At 41.5% G+C, this 18,203-nt stretch overlaps 1 protein-coding gene across 2 annotated transcripts in view; it reads left to right on the top strand.

Moving 5' to 3' along the window:
- The window catches only part of FRY (FRY microtubule binding protein), a 225,217-nt gene that overhangs the window by 74,279 nt on the left and 132,735 nt on the right, over nucleotides 1-18,203 (top strand). For both annotated transcript variants that reach the window (XM_060234716.1, XM_060234717.1), the window contains exon 3: nucleotides 15,969-16,022. In XM_060234716.1, coding sequence (XP_060090699.1) covers nucleotides 15,969-16,022 — 54 coding nt within the window. The remainder of the gene's footprint in view (nucleotides 1-15,968; nucleotides 16,023-18,203) is intronic.

The following is an 18,203-nucleotide window of genomic DNA, read 5'->3' as shown; positions in this document are numbered from 1 at the left end:
GAGACAGAATGCTGGACAGAATGGACCCCACTGGTCTGATCCAGCAGGGCTGTTCTTCTGTTCTTCTGTTATCCAGTGAACTTAATCTCAGGAAATCACCCTTTATGAGTAGGCTTTACCCTATGTGCAGTCAAATCAAATGTGGATTGGTATGTTCACATGGAAGAGTGGTTTCTAGGTTATGAATACACATAAACAAATAGTTTTGTTGAGGTTAACAGGTGTACTTGACCCATGCTTGAGTCTGACAATACTTAAATCCTCCTGGTCCTTCTCAATGTCTAAATACATTATTTTATTTGAAGGTACAGGTGTAGATGTGTTGTGGTAATTGACAGTGTCATTTTGCTATTTCAGCAACACTGAGTGTCCAACCCTCCAGAATTTAAAAGGAAAGAAGTAGAATTGTAGATCAGTTTTAAAAGCATGGGGATATTTTTTGCTCTGCTTGGTATCTGGCATTTTGCATAAACTGATTTCTAGCTGATATTGGTTTCACTGTCTGGGAATTGGAGTAAGGATGTTTCTGCTTCAGCTAATCTCTAGAGAATTCTGGTTTTTGGACCTGACCCATATGAGAGGGCTTGGCCTTTTTGACTCCTAGTGGGAAATGGTGTCTGGCTGTTTCTGTATCTTAGGGGTTTTTTTTATCAGTACTGCCAAATTCCTGAGGTCTAGGAGAGGCTGCCAAAAATGCTTTTGAATATTGCTTTAGCCCAAAGATTCCTGAAGCAGGGTACTTGACTTACTAGGTCTCTCTGTTTATTCATAGCACGCATACAGCAGTTACCATCTACCAGTGTGTAGTTCCTTGTGAATACATTAATTCCTGTAGTTCAGACATTCCATTTAAGGGTGACCAAGGAATAGATGGAGATACCACTGCTTAAGGCTTTTAGGGATCCTTGTCAATACAATTTGGACTGTACATGACATTATTTTAAGATTCCCACCCCTTGTTGTTTAAAATTGGAACTTCCATCCATCCTGTTTTATCTATTCAAATTATCATGGTTTTTTTATTAGTTACAGGCTACCATACCCAGTGACTTAGAGGAGATAAGACATTTAAAACTGAATTTATATAGGGTAAGATGCATGCCGCTAAAACAACCTGAAGAAGTGTGCATGCACACGAATACCCAGAATAAAACTTTGCTGGTCTTAAAGGTGCCACTGGACTCAAACTTTGTTCTGCTGCTTCAGACCAACACAGCTACCCACCAGAACCTAAGCAAAAGGCGTTACATTTTATCTGTAGGTCATTCTCTGAGATTCAAGATCATACTGCTCAGTTGTATTTTGGTTGATACTGCACTCTTTTTGTAATTCGGTAGTGAGCACTGGGGCTTTGATCTGCTTTGCACAGATAAAAGAATGCATAGTCCCTGTCTTGACTACTGTTTAAGCAGTGGAGACTGATTCCTAAATGCTGCCATACCAAAAGGGGAACCAAAGAATTTAGATGATGGAATCTGGAATAATGCTGTGCATTGAGTAAGAAATTTTTGATGTTTCACAAAGCCATTTTTATGGGAAGATATGGAAAATGAGATAATGGCAAGGTTTATTATGCTCAACCTTTCATTGCCGCTTACAGTTTTATCTGCTAGTAGGTTATTGCAATTGCCTCATATCTTCTTAAGCAAAAAAAAAAATTTTGATTTTTTTTTCTTTTCAATTTACTTTCTCCACTCAGCAATAGTGTATCACCTTTACAACTACTGATAAACATTTACTGGGCACCAGTGGCATTTTTGATGCTGCGCAGAATACAGAAGTAACAAGGTCCTTGTCCAGAAACTTTATAAACTTGTTCAACACGTTGATAGTTCCTAAGAGAAAGTTTATGCTGCTGCTTCGTTAAGCTCAGATAGTTACTGATTTAAGTTCAACCTGGCATGTTTTAAGACCATAAGAACCAGATTGTTGTTGTCTGCTGCACATGGAATGTAACCATGGTTTTGAGTTGGGAACATCTCACAGTCTGTCAAGCTCTTCATCTTCTCTTCTCATGTGCAAATTTCTCCTCTTCCTTCCCTTCTCAGAGCTTGCCACAATGTAGCTTTTTTCTGCACCAGTATTAACGGTAATTGTGGTTAGATAAAGGAGTCTAACTAATTTCTGACCGTGGTTAGAAGGTTATATCTGCACTGGAGCTGTGCTGCTTACTTACTGATAATGAGTTATGGGTAGGTTCTATTTTTTCTTAAATTCAAAACATCTATAAATCCACTTTTATCCAGGCAACTGGAACTCTAGGCAGATATGTGTTAAGTGCTTTCCTCCAAAATATCCTATTATTAACAGTCATTTTCAGGTCTTGCAAGCTGAGGATCGTGGCTATGTTGATGCAGGTAGCAAGGCATGTAGCAGGTAAAAACTGTATAAATCCACATGGTTTAAAATATCAAATTGTTGAAATTCCTAGCAGAAGCATTAATAGTGTTATCAATAAATGCTACCCCTTAAAAATCCCAACAAACTGTAGAGCTGTCAAGCCAATTACAGGACCAATTACGGATTTATTTCTAACCTCTCTGCTTTATTTGAGTCTCTTTCACTAGTATCCAGTTACCTAGTTCCAAGATAGATACCAGTTACATTTTACATAACGGATTTAAAAAAATATTATCTTTTACTGTATTGTATTATTTGCTTTTATTGGTGGTTTATTGACATAACTGTAATGAATTCCCAGCTCTTACATCCAATAAGAGACAAGCATACTCTCAATTATGATCAATCTGACGAGCCACATATACTTCAATCCTTGTCATTTGTACCTTGGGTAACCAGCTGCCAACCACAGGCCCCACTTGGCAACAACCTTGCCCCTTTCCTGAAACATGAGACAGGTGCCACTAGGGCTGCCAACCTCCAGGTATGTGGAGGGAGCAGGATTCTCCTGGAATTAGAACTGAAATCCAAACTGCAACCATCAGTATCCCTGTAAGATGTAACATCTTTGAAGGGCAAACTGTATAGCATCACCTCCCAACAGAATTTCCTCCACTCCCCAAATGGAGCCCCTAAATCTCCAGGAATTTTCTAGCCTGGAGTTGGCAGTTCTAGGTGTCACACTGGGGAATGGGAGTCTGATGTGTCACTGGTGGCATGTCAAAGTGCCACATGTGGCTTCTGAGCCCACTGTGTGAGTATCGCTGGTTTAAGAGGTGAGAACATTATGTATGCATCACCCCTCCAGTCTTGCTGATTTCTTAGAATCTCTGCTTCAGATTCTTTTTATGAAGCCACGTATTGGACCCAAGTTGCAGAACCAGTGCCACTCAGTGGAGGAGATGAACAGGTTTAAACTAACATCATTAAAACAAGTGGAATGGAAAAATACTTAACTTTTGCTAGACAGTGCCACAAATATTTAACTTTGTGCTGGAAGTTATCTTTAAAACAAGCCTTTATATGTCAAGTGAAGAGCAGTTTTTAAAGCTGTTAATGCTGCCTGTGGTGAAGAGATATGCTCCAGTATTCCACATAAGAGACATGGGCAGAAAGCGCTCACTAATATTACATTCAATAGAGCAACAATCAGCAAAAGAAATAAAATGTATCACTTGTAATTCTCAGTTTATTCTTTAATTTTATGCTTAGCATGCCAAATAATAGTTCACTGTTAACAATTTGACAGTAGTGTTTTGTAAATCTGCAGTTTAATGGGTTTGATACTGCCAGCTTTTTCACTCAATCTCACCTACCGTAATTTCTCCTACTCCCTCCCATCCCTGTTGCACATGCCTTTCATCCCTTCACATCCCATGATTCCCAGCAAAGCCTGTTTACTGATCAAAGAGACCCTATCCTCCCCTGTTTATCAGCAGTAAAACTGGTTTCATCCAACCCAGTAACTATTTCATCATCTTATTTTTAAACATTTTTTGCACAATAGTAACTGAAATTCATGGGTGTGCAATATTTGTTATAATTCCCTCCCCCACCTTTTTCTAGAATGATCATTCTTTTTCATCTGCCCAAGGAATGATTCTGTGCTTCATAGGGTGCTTTTTAGAACTGTAAAAGGGGAAAAAAACCCTTAAATTCTAGACTGTATAGAAGAAATCACTAAATCACTAAGAAATCACTAATAAATCACTTTTTATTCGAAGATATGTTTTCATGCGTCAAGGCAACTCCCTGTGAATGCTTTTTTGTAGAGGCATGACAAAAGCAAGACCAGCTGCACAGTGCTGTTTTGCCCACATGTTTTGAGGACAGTGCTGCACTGATATCTGTGAGTTGAGATCATAGTGGGAATAGGCCCATAAAAATATAGGATGTACAGAGAGAGATTCCAGTAGACATAGTTTAATCCAGAGGGGAAATCGTGATTAGTATTATGATGTCTAAAACAAACCTTCCTGTTCTGTCAGGTGTTACTCTTCTCATTGTGTTTTTAAGCATAAGTTAAAATCTCATGATGAACAGGGCAGGACCTTTGTTCCCACAGTGGCACCCATTTTGTGGAATACTCTTTTTGTGGATGCCCATTTAAGTTGGCATCCACAGGAACTGTGTGTTATCATCACAAAGCAACTACATTTAAAAAAATTATTAAAGACAATTTAAGTCTGCACACTTGCAGTTTTGTTCTGTGTTTAAACAGAAAACCAGAAATTGGCAAATGAGGAATGGATTGTTTACCTTTTGGTTTACTTTTTAGAAACGTTAATATACATGTACATTTGTGCTGATAGCATTCCATCAGTGGAACAAGTTCAGAACATGCAGATGAGACTTCAGCATAACCTTGTTGTTATTAAAACTGAAATATGAGTATTAAGTATGCTTTAGTTCTTATGTAACAGTTTCTGCAACCCAAAAGGTGATGAATTTCTGGAAATGAATAAATCCATTCATTATTCATAGTTCTATGGTTGTGTAGCTCTTGGCTCTGTATTCAGCCTACCATTTTGTACAAGATTTGGATGACCTTTCTTAGAGTGTAAAAGAGTGAAAGAGACCCTTCAAATCAGATTATTATTTTATTTTACTGCAATTCCTAAAATATGTAGGTAAAACTGAGGCTTCTATAGAATACCTTTTGCCTTGTGGCAGATAAACTTCCATGTAAATAGCGCTATAGAATGGTTTTAAAGTTAATATATGTAAATTATGGTTTTATATGTTTTATTGGATTGATTGTTTTTATAATGTTGTAAGCCACCCTGAGTCCACTTGCGGAGAGGGCGGGATATAAATGGGAAGTAATAAATAATAATAAATAAATAAATAAAACTGATGGTGCAGTTTGCTTACGGATCCAAAGAAGTGTCAGATCTGGGGGCTCTAGATAGGGTCCTGAGATTTGGTCACAGTAGTTGAGTGAGGTGAATTACTTCAAGCTTTAATCATTTTGAATTTTTAATGCACTTGTAAAAGTAACCATTTCTGAATGTGAGCACCGTATTTAGGCCACCTTTATAGACTGTAGACACCAACATATCTTAAAAAGCTAAGATGATGGTGGAAGGAATTCTTGGTTTTGTATCAGAAGAGCCCTGGGCACAATCACTTTATGTCTTCATTTTCTTTCAGTCTGCATTTTGAAAACCTGAAAGTTACCTGAGTAACTTTCAGTTCTGTACAGCTGCACTTTTGCTCTGCTTCAGTTGCGTAATTGTTTTTAACTGAGTCTTGCTCCAGTTGTCTTGAAATTCTTCAAAAAAATAGGAAAATTGTATTGGGAAATGAGAACTCTAATATTTGTCTGTGGTCACATAAGAACTTAAGAACATAAGAGAAGCCATGTTGGATCAGGCCAATGGCCCATCCTGTCCAACACTATGTCACACAGTGGCCAAAATTTATACACACACACACACACACACACTGTGGCTAATAGCCACTGATGGACATCTGCTCCATATTTTTATCTAACTCCCTCTTGAAGCTGGCTATGCTTGTAGCTGCCACCACCTCCTGCTTTCCTCTCTCATTTTAATCCATGTATGTAAGACTGAGAAAGTAAGAGAATTAGATTCACTTCTAGAAATGCTTTGGGTCGAAATAGTGGTCCCAAAAGGAAGCTTAACTCTGGGACTTTGTTACCGCCCACCAGTTCAAAAGATAGAGGCTGGTTATATAATGATGAAAGAATTAAAGATAGTGGCTAGACATAAAAATTGGGTCAATATGTGCTCAGATCAGGAGAAAGAGATTCAGTTTCTAGGCACTCTCAATGACTGTGCTATGGAGCAAATGGTTACAGAACCTACCAGGTTAGAGGCGATCCTGGACTTGGTCCTAAGTAATGCCCAAGAGCTGGTGAGAGATGTAAAAGTGATTGCACTGCTTGGGAGCAGTGACCATAATGTTATTGAGTTCACCATTTGTATAAATAGGGAGTAGCCCAAAAAGACCAACACAAGTCAGGAATGGCACAAATAGGTATAGAAAAAGGCCTGCATGGTTAACAAACAAAGCAATAGAAGCTGTAAAAGGTAGGAAGGATTCCTTTAAGCAGTGGAAAGCTAGTCCAAGTAAGGTTAATAAAAGGGAACACAGGCTCTGGCAAATAAAATGCAAGATTGTGATCAGGCAGGCAAAAAAAGATTATGAGGAGCATATTGCAAAAAACCATAAAGACCAACAATAAAAATTTCTTCAAATACATTAGAAGCAGGAAACCAGCCAGGGAGGCAGTGGGGCCCTTGGATGATCAAGGGGTAAAAGAATTACTGAAGCAGGATAGGGAAATGTCTGAGAAACTGAATGCATTTTTGCCTCCATCTTCACTGTGGAAGATGAGAAGGGTTTGCGCCCACTCCAGAACTGCTGATTTTGGGTGTTGAAAGACCTGGTGAGGGGTCAGGAGACCAAGTCCTATGAGGAAAGGTTGAAGGAGCTGGGGATGTTTAGCTTGGAGAGGAGGCAGCTGAAAGGTGATATGATCACCATCTTCAAGTACTTGAAGGGCTGTCATATAGAGCAGGGGTGCCCAACGGTAGCTCTCCAGATGTTTTTTGCCTACAACTTCCATCAGCCCCAGCCATTGGCCATGCTAACTGGGGCTGATGGGAGTTGTAGGCAAAAAATATTTGGAAAGTTACCGTTGGCCACCCCTGATATAGAGGATGGTGTGGAATTTTTTTTGTGGCCCCGGAAGGTAGGACCAGAACCAGTGGGTTGAAATTAAATCAAAAGAGTTTCCAGCTCAACATTAGGAAGAACTTCCTGTGAGGAAAAACCCCCTTACAGAACATCGTAATCACCAGCTTGGTTGCCAAAGTACCTGGAGAAGTAACTCACACACGTCTGGCCAGAGAGTGTGAGCAAATCTATCCAGGGGCAAAAGGGACTTATGCAGTACAAACAGCCATAACGCTACAAAGGCGCTCAAGACCGGTACAAGAGTGCCAACCAGGAGAACGGATGGCTTCCCATAGTTCCGTATGACGTCCATCCCAGCCATGGAACGGAGGAATCTGTGCTGCCAGGAGCTATCCAGGCGAACGGTTTTGAAGCACTGACCATGGAATCCACCGTGGAGGGCTAACACCACACGCAGCCATCTTCCTACCAGGCCTGACTCCATTCCAGCGAAGCGGACGGCTCACGTAGTCGCCAGATGTCACCTATGCCTGCAATCTACCCACTCCAGGAGTGGCTAATCGTCCAACCGCCCCTACCTTTGTCTAACGGAACTCAAGACAAAGACTGGTGCCAAGGAGAAGACAGAAGAAGAGGAAGACCATCTTCATCCTGAGCCAAGTTCCTTTGTGTAAACCGGGTGTTTCCTAGGCAATGATTTGACTCTCTACTGTCACCTTTTTAGATAAGTTTAATAATCTTAAGTATCTCCCCACCCAGTAATCTCTCCTATTCTTCTCCCCAACCGTCATTTTGGAGCCTCACCCTGGTCCATTTCAATCTGAAAGTTCACTCAGGTATCCAGGATACAAGCAACTCCATTGGTCTGGAATGGTCACCCAATTAGGTGCCACCAATGAACTTCCTATTGGTTGCATAGTAGTCCAGCCCTTATGGTCACTGCGGAACCTCCCCTTTTTGGGAGGTCATGCATCAGTTGACCACCTTCCTCCTCCCTCGTACCTCCCATCCCCTAAGGGCTCAAGAGAGTCCTTATAATCTGTGGACTAGCTACCCACACGTGTGCTTCTATTAGTATCCCAATTCCGCTGCATAGATCCATCCCCGATTCCTGATCAGTTTCGGGTCCCTTCTCCCACTTCCTCGCTTGTCGCCATTGGAGCCTTCCTTGAAGACTATGATAGGTAAATATCACCCTGTTCGTCTACCCATGTGTTCCCCTGTCTCTCTATTTTTCCTAGGACTGTGTGTATGATTTTATGAGTATTTTATCTTGTATGAAAGCCTACATTTTTCTTAATAAATTTTAATTGTTTAACTTAATTAGAGTCCCTAATATTTTTAAGCATTACTTTCTGGACGTGGAATCCTGTATACACAGGTAAAAAGATCCTGACTAAGCCAGGTGCCCATCTGACAATTCACCAACCTCGTTTTGAGAGCATTTTGGCTTACATTCCAGACCATTAGAGCAATTCCTCAGTGAAACAGGCTTCATCGGGAGGTGGTGGGCTCTCCTTCCTTGGAGGTTTTTAAACAGGTTAGAGGGCCATCTGACAGCAATGAAGATCCTGTGAATTTAGGTGAAGGTGTTTGTGAGTTTCCTGCATTGTGCAAGGGGTTGGACTAGAATGACCCTAGAGGTCCCTTCCAACTCTGTGATTCTATGATCTGCGTCAGATTGAGGTGATGAGAGAAAAGGTCCTACGCCTGATAGACAATTTAAAAACTGATAAATCACCAGGCCTGGATGCCATACATCCAAAAGTTCTGAAAGAACTCAAAGGTGAACTTGTGGATCTCCTGACGAAAATATGTAAACTTTAATTAAAATCTGCCTTGATTCCTGCGGACTGAAAGGTAGCTAATGTCACCCCCATCTTTAAACAGGGTTCCAGAGGAGATTCCGGAAATTACAGGCCAGTCTGTCTGACTTCAATACCAGGAAAGTTGGTGGAAACCATTGTTAAAGAGAGAATAAGTAGGCACATCGATGAACAAAAGTTATTGAGGAAGACTCAGCATGGGTTTTGTAAGGGAAGATTTTGTCTCACTAACGTGTTAGAGTTCTTTGAGGGAGTGAACAAACATGTGGACCAAGGGGACCCTATACCATACCAAACCTTTAATGGCATAATAGATTCAGATAAAAATACACAGAATATAAAAATTTAAACATTGGAGATAAAATCAAAATAAAACCGAGCTTACAGATACATTCAAACATGGTCAGAATTAAATTTAAGGATGTCAGCCAGAAATTTTGCCACAGCCTCACTAACCACCCCCTCAGTATCACTCAATAAATAATAACAGGGTGGCAGAATAGACAAATCTGGAGAAAAAGAAAGCTTGCCAAATAAATCTTTACGGAGGTTATGGTAAAAAGAACAATCAAGCAATATATGCTGGATTGAGTCAGGGGTATTCGCTCCACAGGAGCAAAGTCTGTCGGCTAAAGGGACTCGCTGATATCTCCCTTGTAAAATTTTGGAGGGAAACGCGTTTAGTCTGGCCAACATAAATGCCCTGCGATGACTTGGAGTGGTTAGGTCTGATAGATAATTGGGCATTTTGCCACAAAAAGCATAAAGACCTAAGGAAGCTGGAGAGCAAGTATAAGGGAGAGTTGGCCGTAATTTCGTTTCCTCCAATTCCCACAGTCTCAGTTTAATACATCTGAAGATATATGACTCTTCAGAGGTAGAAAAATCATCTACCTCTAACCCCAAGGGGACCCAACTGATGTTTACATTGACTTTCAGAAACCTTTTAATAAAGTTCCTCATCAAAGGCTCCTTAGTAAGCTCAAGAGTCATGGGGTAAAAGGACAAGTCCTCTTGTGGATCAGAAACAGGCTAATTAATAGGAAACAGAGAGTGAGTATAAATGGGCAATTTTTTCAGTGGAGATTGGTAAGCAGTATGGTACTGCAGGGCTCAATACTGTGTCTGATGCTTTTTAACTTGTTCATTAATGATTTGGAATTGGGAGTAAGCAGTGAAGTGGCCAAGTTTGCAGAAAACACTAAATTGTTCAGGGTGGTGAAAACCAGTGAGGATTGTGAGGCACTCCAAAGGGATCTATTGAGGCTGGGCAAGTGGATGTCAGTGTGGCAAATGAGGTTCAAAGTGACGAAGTGCAAAGTAATGCACATTGGGGCCAAAACTCCTAATCAAGAGAGATCTTGGGGTCATGGTAGATAACTCACTTAAAATGTTGAAACAGTGTGCAACTGCAATAAAAAGGCCAATAGTATGCTGGGAATTATAAGGAAGAGAATTGAAAACAAATTAGTCAGTATCATAATGCCCCTGTATAAATTGATGGTGCAGCCGCTGTATAAATCGATGGTGCGGTCTCATTTGGAATTCTGTGTACAATTCTGGTCACCTCACCTCAAAAAAGATATATAGCATCAGAAAAAGTGCAGAAAAGGGCAACTAGAATGATTAAAGGGTTGAAACACTTTCCCTATGAATAAAAGTTAAAACACTTGAGGCTCTTTAGCTTGGAGAAATGTCAACTGAGGGGTGACATGATAGAGGTTTACAAGATTATGCACAGGATAGAGAAAGTAGAGAAGGAAGTATTTTTCTCCTTTTCTCACAATACAAGAACTCTTGGACATTCAATGAAATTGCTGAATAGTCAGGTTAGAATGAATAAAAGGATGTACTTCTTCACTCAAAGGGTGATTAACGCATGGAATTCACTGCCATGGAATTCACTGGTGGCAGCTACAAGCATAGCCAGCTTCAAGAGGGGTTTGGATAAAAATAGGTCTATCAGTGTCTATTAGCCACAGCTTATTGATGGAACCCTGTCTTAGGCAGTGATGCTCTGTATACTTGGTGATCGGGGGGAAATAGTGGGAGGGCTTCTAGTGTCCTGGCCCCACTGATGGACCTCTTGATGCCACCTCGGTTTTTTGGCCATTGTGTGGCACAGAGTGTTGGACTGGATGGGCCATTGGCCTGATCCAACATGGCTTCTCTTATGTTCTTATGTTATGTTCTTAGTTCTGCACTTTCACAATTTCAAACCTTGTTTACTACTTTGGACTTGTTATCCTGGCCTGTTGGCAGTACAGCTGCCAAGGTGTAGACTTAAAGATTTTGTGCCCTGGGCAAAAGTCCAGGATAGGGCCCCCCAAATCACTCCCACCACCCACTGGGGACCCCCGCCAGTCCCCCCTGCTGTGGCCAAGCAAGAGGTACCCTTAGCCTTTGTGAGATGGTTGGGAGTCATCACTGGAAGCCGACTGCTTGAACCATAGCTGGACTGGGAACAAGAAATTGCTGTTGAGCTGGCTGCCCAGCATGGAATGGGTATGAGTGGCTGTCACTGTGAGCAGATGGCCCAAGCCCAAGATGGGATGGGTGCAAATAGCAGCTGTAGAAGTTTGTTCTTTTCTTTCTCTCCCATGAGGGAGATGAAGCTGTGGGGGGTTAGGTGCCCTGCGGCAGCTGCCACTGTTTATTTATTTTATTTTATTTTATTTATTTTATTCAATTTATATCCCGCTCTACCCCACTGAGGCAGGCTCAGGGCGGCTCACAACACAAAAGCTAACAAGAATCAATTTTAAAATACATTAATAATTATACAATAAAATACATAAAAACACATAAAACTCACATCAATATGCACTATGCTACCTTTCCTTAAATCAGTTCTTCAAATATTCCAGTATTCAATCATCTGATGTTCGAGATTTAATGTTCAGGCATTCCGATATCAATTAATTATATGCCAACCGGAAGAGGGCTGTTTTGCAGGCCCTGCGGAACTGTTCAAGGTTCCGCAGGGCCCTCACCTCCTCCGGGAGCTGGTTCCACCAACAGGGAGCTGCAATCGAAAAGGCCCTGTCTCTGGTCGCTTTCAGACGGGCCTCCTTTGGCCCAGGGATAATAAGGAGGTTCTGAGACCCCGATCTCAGCACTCTCTGGGGAACATGTGGGGAGAGACGGTCCCTAAGGTAGGCAGGTCCCAGGCCATAAGGGGCTTTAAAGGTCATAACCAGCACCTTGTACCGAACTCGGTATGTTATCGGCAGCCAGTGCAGTCCCCGAAGTCCTGGCTGAATGTGCTCCCGCCTAGGGAGCCCTAACAACAGCCGGGCAGCGGCATTCTGCAGTAGCTGCAACTTCCGGGTTCGGCACAGGGGCAGCCCCATGTAGAGGGCATTCCAGTAGTCCAGCCTCGAGGTGACGGTTGCATGGATCACTGTTGCCAGGTCGCCGTCCTCCAGGAAATGGGCCAGCTGCCTTGCCCGCCTGAGATGAAAAAATGTGGACTTGGCAGTGGCTGCTATCTGGGCCTCCATAGTTAGAGTAGGCTCCAATAGCACCCCCAGGCTCCTAACCCTGTGCGCCGCTGACAGAGGCACACCATCGAGGGCCAGTAAGGGAATCTCCCTCCCCGGACCACGGCGACCCAAGCAAAGGACCTCTGTCTTTGCTGGATTTAGCTTCAGCCCGCTCAGCCTGAGCCATCTAGACATGGCCTGCAATGCCAGGTCCAGGTTTTCTGGGACACAGGCAGGCCGGCCGTCCATAAGTAGATAGAGCTGGGTGTCATCAGCATACTGGTGGCAACCCAGCCCATATCTCTGGGCAAGAGGGCGCATGTAGATGTTAAACAACTTCGGGGAAAGAACTGCTCCCTGAGGGACCCCGCAATCTAGCGGGTACCTCTGGGACAATTCACCCCCAATCGCCACTCTTTGTCCCCGACCCTTGAGGAAAGAGGTAAGCCATTGTAAAGCCAACCCCTGAATCCCCACGTCGGCGAGACGGCAAGTCAGCAACCGATGGTCGACCGTATCGAATGCTACCGATAGGTCTAACAACATCAGTACTGCTGAGCCGCCTCGGTCCAGATGCCGCTGGAGATCATCCACTAGGGCAACCAGCACTGTCTCCATCCCATGACCCGGACGGAAGCCCGACTGATGGGAGTCAAGAAGCATCCTCCAGAAAACTCTGTAGTTGCAACGCCACTGCCCTCTCAATGAGTTTACTCAAAAAGGGTAAATTCGAGACTGACCGATAGTGCACCAATTCGGCCAGGGCCAATGTTGGTTTTTTTTAAGAGGGGGCGGACCACTGCCTCCTTAAGAGGTGTTGGGAATTGCCTTTCCATCAGGGATCTATTTATGATATCCCGTACAGGATACCTAAGCTCCCTCTGGCAGGATTTAATAAGCCAGGAGGGGCAAGGGTCCTAATTGCAAGTTGTAGGGCGTGCAGACAAGAGGATCCTGTCAACTTCCTCCAGGCTGAGAGCGCCGAAACCATCCAGAATACCATCTGAAGACAGGCAAGGAGCCTCGGGTTCACATACTGTCTCCAATATGGCGGGGGCGTTGCGGCGGAGCAACACGACTTTATCTGCAAAAATTTTTGCAAAAGCCTCACAGCCGATTTCCAATTGACTAGCATCTGGGCTGCCCTGTGGCAGCGTTATAAGAGTCCGAATTGTGTTAAACAGTTGTGCCGGGCGCGAAGTTGCAGACGCAATCCTAGCCGCAAAGTATGTTTTCTTTGCGGCTTTGACTGGCATCTCATAGGACTTCATACACTCTCTATAAGATGCTCTAGTCGCTTCGTTTCGAGTACGCCGCCATTGCCTCTCTAGTCGTCTGAGTCCTCGCTTTAATTGCCGCAACTCCTGGTTGCCTATTGGCTAAGCCCCCCCTCCCCCCCCGCAGCAACCTCATGATAGTTTTAAGCAATCTGGTGATGAAAACGTTTTGTATACATTAAAGCCATTCATAGAACTCAGCACTGAACACATTTTTATATACGACTGTAAGAACTTTTAAAAAGCTGGCATACATGAGGTAGGTAGAGCTGAGACAGCTGTCCCAGAACTGCTCTTGAGCAGAACAGCTCTGTGAGAACTTGTGACTGACTCAAGGTCACATTAGCAGGTACATGTGGAGGAATGGGGAATCAAAATTGGTTCTCCCAAATAAGAGTCCATGCACTTAACCACTACACCAAACTACACCAAAGAGCCTGTGCTGTGCGGATTGTACTCTGTTCTCTGAGTGGATCACTTGTAAAAATAAAATAAAATAAACAAAACAGAGGGAAAAATTGAGTTTGGGCACTGGTGAAGTGGAAGGATCATGGAAGGTGCAAAGTGGGCAGAATATCCTCAGTGTGGGTGTGTGGGGGTGACCTTAGAGGGGCAGAGGGGGAGTCCAAGGAAATCTGTATTCTGTATGCTTTTGAATTACTTTAGGCTTGGAAGTGAAACAAGGGGGAAATTGGCACAAAAGCACTCAGAAAACTTGGGGAAACAGTATCCAGAAAGTGAACTGAGCACTGAAGGGAGGGAAATCAATGCAGAATGACAAAGAAATGCACAGTGAAAGCAAGGGAAAACACCCGTGCATAATAGGCCTTTGATACTGGAAGCTTTTGGCTCAGTATTGATTTATTTCCTTGGCTATCTGTAGTCGGTCTGAACATAATTCTCCAAAAGACTCTAGGCTTGGGTTTTTTTCTGGTCTACCTGTTATGGGCATGCTGGACTCATCTTTAACAACTGAAGTAGTTTTAAAATTTATGTCAAATGGTAACTTCTGTGCATAAATTATACATTATGTTTTTAATGTTGTCTGAGCTAGGAGGGCTTGCAGAAATAAATAAGCAGCCTTATTTTGCTAAACAGCAAATAAAATTTAATGTAAGAAAAACTGAATAATTAACAGTGGCATAAAGTGATAATGACCTGAGATACTGGGTTTGCAGATAAACATACTCCTGGTATAAAAATATTATAGATAACGTGTTTGTTTGAACGTAAGAGAGTTAGAGAGGTAATTTTTTCAGTGCAGTGCAGTCCTAAGCAGAGTTTACCCCCTTTGAAGTTTTTTGACTTCAGAGGTCTTAGAAGAGTATAATACTGTTTAGGATTGCTGTTAGATTGAGTAGACCTATAGGCCTATGCTATGCTATCCACATATAACAATTAGGAGTCTATCACACACCAGAATAGGGATTTCTTTTATTTTACTTTATGTAGGTCATGTTTGTTTTTTCATATATTTATGTTTATGAAAAGTATTTGCCTAAAATCTCCATTATATCTGAGTTGTAATGGTTTGCTTTCCAGGGACTACTGCATTAGAGGAAACGTTTAGCCAGTTGCTAGTAAAAATGTGTGTTAGCATTCAGGAGACAAAAGACACTATCCATTGGGGAATGTCTCATGTTCAAGCTCTTTGAAATGAATCAGAAGAATAACTGTTCTTTTGTTGAACTCCTCAGTCATTGCAGTTGTTGAACAAGTAGATGTTCCCAGTGCATATTGCCCAGTGAATGTTTGGTTTCTGCCTACAGTGGGCATTTAGAAGATCCAGTGTTAACTTTTCAGACTTTTCCTTTCTAGCGTTCATTTCTAGAATGCTAATTTCTTTGTATCAGTTACTTATACCTTCATTAAACCAAACAATCCTGTGACAACAATCTTTGCGACAACAAGAAGTACATCTGAAAACATGCTAAATTTTGCTTTAAATTTCTAACTTTCATTCTCTTTTATAAAGTAGTGCATCCTCAACTATGAATGATGCTGTGTTTTTATTCTTTTATCTCTTAACGTACATAGAATTGTGCACATAGAATTGAGACCGACACTGTGAACAATGCAATTTAAGTTCTCTGATCTGAAAAGTAGGATAGATTTTGTGTCAAAACTGTAACACATAGTAGCATAATGCTAAAATACTATACTGAGTTTAGAAAGCCATTACAATTTTAATTGTTTCACATAACTCCTATACATGCATTAAGTCCATGTCTGAAACAAGATCACATAACCAGAACACAAAAGCATCTCCTCATATTGTTCCTTAAATAATATAACTGCATATTTTCTTGCAGGAAAAGCCGCTGACCAAATCTCTGCAACGTGGAGAAGATCCCCAATTTGATCAAGTAAGTAATGCCCTATAAAAAATAGTGTTCTTTGTAATCTGCTTTCAGTCCATGATTTAGGTTCTGTGCCTCGGAGAACAGTTGTTGAATATTATAGAGCTCTGGTCAAGAAGCTGATACTCTCACTCCTTTCTGCAGGATTCACCATCTCTTTGTAGTCTTTGAGGGGGTAACTTTATCAGTTCTCTTCTGACTGTTGTGGAAGTAGCACTGCTGAAAACTTTTTTCTCTGAGTGCTCTCTCTCTCTCTCTCTCTCTCTCTCTCTCTCTCTCTCTCTCTCTCTCTCTCATTCTTTTGTGTATTCAGGAACTTTTGTATCAGTTTTAGGTCATTAGGCTACACCATCTTCTTTTCACTTCTATAGGATTACCATTTGTCTTGTAGGTGTCTTTGTGTTTCCCACATGCATGCCTATCACACAGTAGGTTGCCTTTATAAAGTGTAGGAATCATTGGGGGGTGGGGCAGGAGATTTTTATTGAATAGTAACCGTTGTGATCTCCTTCTTGGAAGGACAAACACAATATAGAGTGCTGAAACCCCTGTTGAAAATTTTCAAAGTAAGCTCATACCCAAGCTCTAGGACTTATTTTGGGAAATAAAACTCTAACATGGCTAATGTAGGTGAGAATATCTGGGCTTCAACTGAGGACCTTTAATTGATCTCCACTTATGCAGAGAGGCTGAATTTCTTTACTCAGTGGTGGGGAAGAACCGTCACCTTGACTAGGGCTGTCAATGAAAAAAAAAATTGATAATATCTGGATCCAGAAATATTCGGTAATAAATCTTTTGGTATTCCAGATATTTCCAAATAGTAGTATCTGGATATATCTGAATATACTGAGATATCTGGATATATTCGGCTCCATTCTGCCCTGTGGGCCATTGAAGTCAATGTCAGAACATGGGGCATAATAGAAGCTGCCTGGAGGGGAGCCCTCAGGATTGCAGTGGGCCACCAATGTCCAGTGTGCATAGAATCCTACTTTATGGCTACTTGAGTGTCTGCTCAAAGCACATTAGTCACAGCAACTTTTATTTCCTTTCACTGGGTTATATATCTAAGATCACAGTTCAGCATTTGATGACCATCATGACTTCCTTTTAATATTAATGTAGTGATTAATAGGTTGGTTTAACTTTAGTTCCTTTTTTTTTTTTTTAGTCAGAGAGAGATGAGGCGGTAGTACTAATTAGCCCATCAATAATTCAAACAATGCAATTATTTTGTTGTTGTTGTTTATCTTTAAACTTGGTTAAAACTTATATTGAGTGCCATATGTGACAAGGAAATGCCGGTTATGTTTAAATCAATTAATGTGTGTATTTTTGAAAGCAATGGTTATAGGTGTATCTCAAATTGACAAGATGGTTGCCATTTGAATGTTTCCAGCACACTGATCAGCAACTATTGTACATTCATGGAAGGGCAATTGTTGAATTTGACATTTGTTGCGGAAAGCGACCAAGTTATTTTGACTCTGTGCTGTAACATTCTAAACACTTCCAGTGGTAGCATTCTTGCTGCATTTGTTTTAAGTGTAAAGGAAGTACTGAGAAGAAGATCACACAAGTGGAAGATGAAACTATTATCAACAACATCAACTGAAAAAGCACTGGAACACCGAACAAATATTCTTAAGCAGTTCATTAGCTCCTGCCTGTTTTTGCCAGAAATCTTCTAAAAAGAAGAAAAAATCTTCTAGGGAGAAGAGACTGAATCAGAGCAGAATCTCTTCTTGGCTCGACTGGCACAACCTTTTTCCTACTACATCAGCCATATAAAACCAGCCCTATGATCAACTACTAAGAAAGGGAATAAGGCAGGCAAAGTCATGACCACTTGTCATTTCCTGAATAAGCTCAGGAATGCCCATTCTCTCTTTCCACATGTTCAGATGAAATAATGGTTCCTATGTGTGGGAATGTTTGGTTGGTTTAAATATAATTTTGAGTTTGCTATTTTTTGTTTTTCATTCTTTTATCTCACCACTCACAAATTTTATTATGGCCCCATTTCTTTTAGGGTTTCAGTTTTTAAAGTGGAATATATTCTCCTGTGTTATGAAAGTTGTGAGCTGTTTGTGGACTCTGGTCAAAAACTGCAATACAAACCTAATGAATAAATGCATTACACAGGCAGGCATGTTACTGTCCATAACTTGAAGAAGAAGAAGA

This window comes from Heteronotia binoei, chromosome 3 (assembly GCF_032191835.1).
Source record: "Heteronotia binoei isolate CCM8104 ecotype False Entrance Well chromosome 3, APGP_CSIRO_Hbin_v1, whole genome shotgun sequence".
Taxonomy (NCBI): domain Eukaryota; kingdom Metazoa; phylum Chordata; class Lepidosauria; order Squamata; family Gekkonidae; genus Heteronotia; species Heteronotia binoei.
This window is presented reverse-complemented; position numbering and strand designations above follow the sequence as displayed.